Here is a 7,500-nt window from a genome sequence, read left to right as displayed (position 1 = left end):
TCTCGTTCTCACAAACGACGTAGTGGGGCGTTCCTTCTCTAGTCTTGAAGACGTTCTTACCATCGGGCAACCCCTCACAGCTGGCGTATGATGGATCGACGCATTCCGTCGGCATGTAATCGCCTGTAATCGTAGAAGAAAAGACAAATTATACAAGCACATAATTCAGATCAACAATTATAAATTCAAAACAATTAAAAACGCTTTTATAGGGAATGAGATTAGAGGAAGAGTAGCGTCCCTTGATTGGACGTCACCGGTGGAGAAGTTATTTGTAAACAAACCAAATACAAGCCAAGCGCTCCAAATAAAAAAAATCATTATTCATATTTCCGTACAAAAATGCATATCATAATCAACGTTATGCATTTTTGTACAGAAATATGAATAGTAAAATTTTGTATTTGGAGCGCTTGGCTTGTATTTGGTTTGTTTACAAATAACTTCTTCACCGGTGACGTCCAAGCAAGGGACGCTACTCTTCCGCTAATCTCATTCCCTATAAAGTACAAGACTTTCTCAAACGTCTACCTCCAAATCATTTCCACGCCCGTATCTAAATATAGAATGAATCACTGAGCCAATAACAAAAATAGTTAACTCACTCAACCCTAACACCGACTATATCCGTAGTTTAACCGGGTTACTTTTACCCCATGCCTATTTATTACATTTTTCTTATACAAATTATAGGCGTAGTATCAAAGCTAATGCTTCATAGTTTTCACATGTTAATGAATGGTAGTTAAATAAAACTATCTATGTACAAACTCATTTTTAATACATTTTTCCAGTTTTGAAAAGCAGCAAAAAGCTCTAGGACTGAGTGAGTTGGCATCATAAATCTGATCATGCTTTGACTTTTATACATTCTGATCACATGACATGTGAAAAAGTTCTAGCCAGCATGAAGAATTTTAAAAAGTACCGATTTTCTTTGTTTAGAACCAAGCCGCTGGTTGCTGAGCGAATGTGACATCAGACTATTGATACAGATTGGTGGACAACATTAGGAACTGGACACGAGGAAGAAGTAATGTCGTGGAGACCATCAGGACAACTAACGATAGAGAAGGGTTTGAAATGCGTGATCGCCCACGCTTGGAAGCGAGACACCAGATGGTGATGCGTTCGGTACGTTGCTTTATTGGAGAGAATAGGAACTATTTGTGGTCTTGTGGTATGACACTCGCTTTCGGATCCGAAGGTCCTGGGTTCGAGCCTTGCGCTAGGCGCATAGTTGAGTCCTTGGAAAAGGCTCTTTACTCACTTTCTCTCACCGTACTCAGGTGTAAAATGTGTACCTGGCCGTTAACAGCGTTGTCTTTGTCCGAAAAATTGTAATATCGTCTAACAGGCGGCATGTCCCGTCCTACATGTTCAATGTTGCTGTTGACCAGGGACCCCTTGTAAAGCGCTTTGAGCACATTTAGTGGATATTGCACTATATAAAGTTCAAATTAATTTAACATTTTTCACATTGTGAAAGACTAAAGAGTCGTATAGATGATCAGTTTCAACACGACATAAAACCAAATTTGACGCCGTTTGTCACATGTGTGTGTTGATTGTACATATATGTTTTTGCCATTAGTATATATTTTGAATTTAGCTTTGATTGATGATATCTAATTTGTCATTATTTGGTCTACTAAAGTTGGAGAGAATTTAACAATGGGAGATATACGAAATTCATGGAACATGTAAACACCATCATTGTAAGTTTTCTATGTAAACAATCTGCATAATCTTTAATTTTACTTTACTCATCAGCTTTTATTGTTCAAAGCTGTAGGCAAACTCTATACTAATTGAAATCTTATTATCGATACTATCTGAATACAAGATGTAGACATTCAGAATTTTAAAGCAAGGATAATCGTTACTCCTTGGAATTCAACATCATCGGAGTATAAATGTCAACTATTATAAAATTTGATCTTGGCTTGTTGACTTGGCAATCATAACGTTGTAATTACGTTTAAACGTTGACATTAAAATTTTACTTACACCGGTAATTATAATGTTATTTTCTTCCAATATCATTGATCCATGAACTACAATTTAGTCTGTTTGGGTCTATGCCTGAAACTATTCTATTGCTTCCAATGTTCAATATTTCTATAGAACATGCACCGATTGCTTTGTGTGATGACATTATCTAGTGATCAATATGGGAAATGTTCAACTATCTAGCTCTCTCTCTCTCTGTCTCTCTCTCTCTCTTTCTTTCTTTCTATCTCTCTCTTTCTTTCTTTGTCTCCCTCTCTCTCTCTCTCTCTCTCTCTCTCTCTCTATATATATATATATATATATATATATATATACATATATATATATATATATATATATATATATATATATATATATATATCAATCAATCAATTTACCTACCTATTTATATATCTATCTATCTATCCATCTGTCTATCTTTTTATCTCTCTCTCTCTCTCTCTCTCTCTCTCTCCCTCGCTATCGTTCTCCATCTATCTATCTATCTATCTATCTATCTATCTATCTATCTATCTATCTATCTATCTATCTATTTATCTTTATCTCTCTCTTTCTCTCTGTGTCTCGTATTCTCTCTCAAACTGTTTATCTATCTTTCTATTTATCTATCTGTCTATCTCTTTCTCTCTCCTTTTGTCACTCTTTCTGACCCATTTCCCTTAACTCATTCTCTTTCTCTTATACTAACGCGCATTTAAAATGCTCCTCCTCCTCCTTCTCTTTATATGTATCGTTTTTATTGTACCAACATTATGCTCTCTTCCTCTCCTTCCTCCTCTTCCTCCTCCTCTTCTTCTTCTTCTCCCTCCTTCTCCCCCTCCTCTTTTTCTTCTTCCTCCTCTCATCATCATCATCATCATCATCATCATCATCATCATCATCATCATCATCATCATCATCATCATCATCATCATCATCATCATCATCATAATTATCTCCATCACCATCATCGTCATCATCATTATCACCATCATCAAAATCATCATCAATACCATCATCATCAGCATGATCATCATCATCATCATCATCAGCGTGCTCATCATCATCATCGTCGTCGTCGTCGTCGTCGTCGTCATCACCACCACCATTCTTCTCCTACTAATATTCCATACTTTATTTAAATAGAGAATAACTTTTTAATAGGGAGAGAAATACAGGGAGTAGGTGTGACTCATGTAATAAGTGACAACACAAGGTAAACAACGTTTCGATCTTTAGCCTTCCTCAGGTTACACGCAGGTAATGATGAGAAAGAGAAAAAAAAGGAGGTCCCATGTTTTCTGCCGTTGTATTCAAGAACACAGTGTGTGCTATATGGGTACCATTGCATATACTGTGTTTTTAAAAACAACGGCCTCTAAAACTTAGAGTTTTTGCCAAGATGAGGGCCATTTAAATCGATCGATTTTTGAAGGACGAGTATTCTGGCCAGGAATTATCAAATTCTACCTACGTGATTTTTCAGAGTACGGCATTTAACTGGTTATAAAATGAAAGATAATGAGCATATGAGTTTTCAAAAACTATAGAATAGCCCACTTTTGAACTAAGTATTTTACATATCATTCGATTCGTTGACTAAAGGTGGTATTACTATTATGTCTGGATGAAACAGCTTACAAATATTGAATTCAAAGTAAAAGATTTAAAAATAAAAAATTCTCTTTATTCATCCCTAAGGGGAAATTTGTCTTTAGGGTCTATTCCAAGGGAAAGACTGGAATAACCCAGGCGTCAGCCGCAGAGCAGCCCCGCAAAATGAGTTAGGGCGAAATGACTAGCTCAAGGCCACACAGCGTAGCGGCGGGTGATTGAACTCTGTACCTTTCGGGTATGAAGCAAAGACCGTACCACTGAACCATGCTGTCCTTTGAGTAGTTTGAGAAACAACGTTTGTTTAGACATGGTTTAGCCATTTGAGTCGATTTTCAGTCTACTCGTAGTTTACAACGACATAACAGATTGAGACGGTGGATTCCATATGAGAATAAAGGTAATGTGCCAGAAAGCGCCGCTACTAAAGGGTTTTAAATTGTACTTTTTGAAAAAACTAGAGCATGGAAGATGTGGCTGGACAATATAAAAGACTGGACAGAGATGTCGGTTCCGGAGCTGCTTCATAACAGGCAGGCATGGAGGAAGACTGTAACTTCTGCTTCACACAAGTGCCCCCCGACGACCATCCGGTCATGGGATTGAGTGAGTGGGTATATAACGCAATATCCACTAAACGTGCTCAAAGCGCTTTGCAAAGGGTCTGTTAGGCGATATTACATTTTTCCCCGACAGAGACAACGTTGTTAACGGCCAGGTAGGTACTCATTTTACAACTAGAGTACGATGAGAAAATGTGAGGCTAGAGCCTTTTTCCAAGGACTCAACTATGCGCCGAGGGAGCGGGGCTCGAACCCATGACCTTCCGATCTGAAAGCGAGTGTCATCTTGGCCTTCGTAAAGTTATGGCCTGACACTGACCAAAAAATGACGTCAAAATGCCAGTCTTTTGCCACAAAAGAAAACAAATCGTGAGTTGCATTCAATAGTTCAACCAATGAAATAACTTGTTTCCATGAGCTCTACTAACGACAACTCACTAGTCGTGCATAAACCAAATAATGACGTCAAACTGCCAGTCCTTTTGTATTTCAGTATCAAGCCGTAGCCGTCGTTATGTTATAGCCTGATACTGAAATCCAAAAGGACTGGCAGTTTGACGTCATTATTTGTTTTTTGCACGGCTAGTGAGTTGTCGTTGGTAGAGCTCATGGAAACAAGTTATTTCATTGGTTGAACTATTGAATACAACTCACGATTTGTTTTCTTTTGTGGCAAAAGACTGGCATTTTGACGTCACTTTTTGGTCAGTGTCAGGCTATAACTTTACGAAGGCCACGATCAGGCGAGAACATAACGATGGCCACGGTGTTATATATCACAAGACCACATAGCTGCACAGCATCATATCAGCACTTACATGGTGTTTTAGCCTCACGTCTAGAACCACAATCCACTCGAGTCGGGTCCATGCATTTACCGTCCCTGACAGAATACAGCATCGGGTAGGGACACATTCGAATGTATTGGGATGGCAATGGGGATGCTGCTGCTGCTGATGATGCTCCCAGCACTCCAGTTTGTTCTCCAGAGAGGTCTCCAGCTTCGTTGTAGGCAATGCTGCTGAGGACGTCACAGTCGTAGAACAGATGGCATTGGTAGGGATGAGGGAGTCGGCGTTCACTCCACTGGCACACTTCGTGAATGACATCTGTTGGTAAATTTTGAAGAAAAAATGGTAATATATATATAGCTATCTATGTCGTTTTCAAAAAGAAAAATTATGTCTTTTGCGACACGATATTTTAAGATATCGTCGCCTAGGCATTCCACGAAGGAATATAGATAACTCATCAAACAAGATGTCTGATGTCAACAGGAATCACCCATGTTGTCCAAGCGAGCAAATTGGAGGTTAATAATCTTGCTCAAGGAAAAAACGAAAAATTCAGCTTTAAAAGTGAGCTTTATATAGCTCAAGATCCACAAAATGTGCTCAAAGCGCTTTACAAGGGGTCCCTGATCAATAGTAATATTTAACATGTAGGACGGGACATGACGCCTGTTAGGCGATATTATAATTTTTCGGACAGTGACAACGCTGTTAACGGACAGGTACTCATTTTACACCTGAGTATGGTGAGAGAATGCGAGTAAAGAGCCTTTTCAAAGGACTCAAAAATGCTCCGAGCGCGAGGCTCGCTCCCAGGACCTTCCGATCCGAAAGCGAGTGTCATACCACTAGACCACATAGCCGTACTTAACAACAACTTACCGCTGTAGGGAACACATTTCTTAAGACTTTGGGAGAATATAGTCCTCATGCTGGGGTCATTTTTAGCACAGTTATCTTGGCGAATAGTTCTTTGTCCACGACACTCCATGTAATAGCCGCTTCCCTCTCGACCTGCGGTGCAACAGAAGAAAACATCAAGTAAACCAATGCACAGTAGTTAGTTACACTGAGACCTTTTTTTACTTCAGAAAAGTGAGTGGAGCAGCCACTTATGTTGATAACAACAAAAGATGAAGTGAGTAGGAAAGTGCCAGAAGACAATAGAGAATACAAATTTCGCGGCGGTGATGGGGGTTTGAACCCTCGACCTTACTGGTACGACCAGTACCTTATCAGTAAAGTCGCGGGTTCAAACCCCCATCACCTCCGCGAATTTTTTTTTCTCTATTGTCTTCTGGCACTTTCCTACTCACTTCATCTCTTGTTGTTCCACTGAGACCGTGATCCATAGTCTAAAAACTGTTCTATACTGCGATGATTTAGATTTAGATTCTTCAGCTGAATTTATTACAGAAAATATGAGAATTAGATTCAATAATCTGATATCACGTCCGCCCAGCAACGCGCAGCTTGGTTCTAAACAAAGAAAGTCGGTACTTTTTATTTTACACTGATTGGAACTTTTTCACATATCATGTGCTCAGATTGTATATAAGTCAAAACATGATAAGATTTATAATGGTTTTCTTCTCCGGACACACGTTTATGATCGTCGGAGAAGTATTTCATATATAAGGGCGTCCGCCACTGTTCCGATAGTTTAGAACCAGTTACTAAGTTACTATGCGTCATTACGAAGGAAGTGACGTCACGACTGTTGAAGCCTATTATGTATGTAGTCCTCCAGGGCCATTGGACCAATGAAGCTGCTGGTGTTTATAGGAGTATTCTTCTGTAAGGCAAAGCAAACAAGTATTTTCATCTTTATCTCATTAAACAAATGTGACCCCTCGTCTCAAAACGGTATTAAGTCGGGATGATTAAGATGCTGAAAAATATATTTGTAGCCAGAAATATCAGATTTGCGTTGAGTTTGTATGTTTTATTGAGGAGAATGAATATGATATTTTAGAGTGCTGAATACCAATGATTCATATTTTTGACCAGTTTAACTTTAATTTGACTTTTTAGCATCTGGTTCATCCCGACATAATACCGTTTTGAGACATCGGGTCACAAATGACCAAAAAAAAAAAAAAAATAAAGATATTTTCCTTAATTATGAAAAATAGGCTTGGCGAGTTTTGAATAACAATAATAATAATAATAATAATAATAATAATAATAATAATAATAATAATAATAATAATAATAATAATAATAAATTGCGTTTATATAGCGCATGTTCCCGTTGGAGGGCTCTATGCGCTTTACAGTAAAATCTCTAGAATAAAAAGAAACATAATAACAATGAAATGATGAATGTGACACGGGTAACATGGACATAAATAGATACATTAAAATGGTATAATAAGTTGGAATACTAGTTGTGCTTACGCTCGTTTAAAAGCAATAAAAATATAGGGCCTATAAAAAATAAAATTCTGGCACAATATTTCTTGATTTCTAATGATCTTACTTACTTACTTATCCGAACCAGCGACCACCTGACCTCTAGACTTTCGGATTTCTAATGA

At 38.1% G+C, this 7,500-nt stretch overlaps 1 protein-coding gene across 3 annotated transcripts in view; it reads right to left on the bottom strand.

The window, feature by feature from the left end:
* The window catches only part of LOC144974408 (uncharacterized), a 22,033-nt gene that overhangs the window by 814 nt on the left and 13,719 nt on the right, over nucleotides 1-7,500 (bottom strand). For all 3 annotated transcript variants that reach the window (XM_078917263.1, XM_078917264.1, XM_078917265.1), the window contains exons 8-10: nucleotides 5,843-5,974; nucleotides 4,988-5,278; nucleotides 1-123 (exon numbers count right to left, since the gene is read on the bottom strand). The exon at nucleotides 1-123 is cut by the window's left edge and continues 814 nt beyond it. In XM_078917263.1, coding sequence (XP_078773389.1) covers nucleotides 1-123; nucleotides 4,988-5,278; nucleotides 5,843-5,974 — 546 coding nt within the window. The remainder of the gene's footprint in view (nucleotides 124-4,987; nucleotides 5,279-5,842; nucleotides 5,975-7,500) is intronic.

This window comes from Berghia stephanieae, chromosome 6, assembly GCF_034508935.2.
Source record: "Berghia stephanieae isolate SIO BIC M18660-M18661 chromosome 6, UCSD_Bste_1.3, whole genome shotgun sequence".
Taxonomy (NCBI): domain Eukaryota; kingdom Metazoa; phylum Mollusca; class Gastropoda; order Nudibranchia; family Aeolidiidae; genus Berghia; species Berghia stephanieae.
Note: the sequence above shows the minus strand (reverse complement) of the source record. Positions and strands in the feature narration are given on the sequence as shown.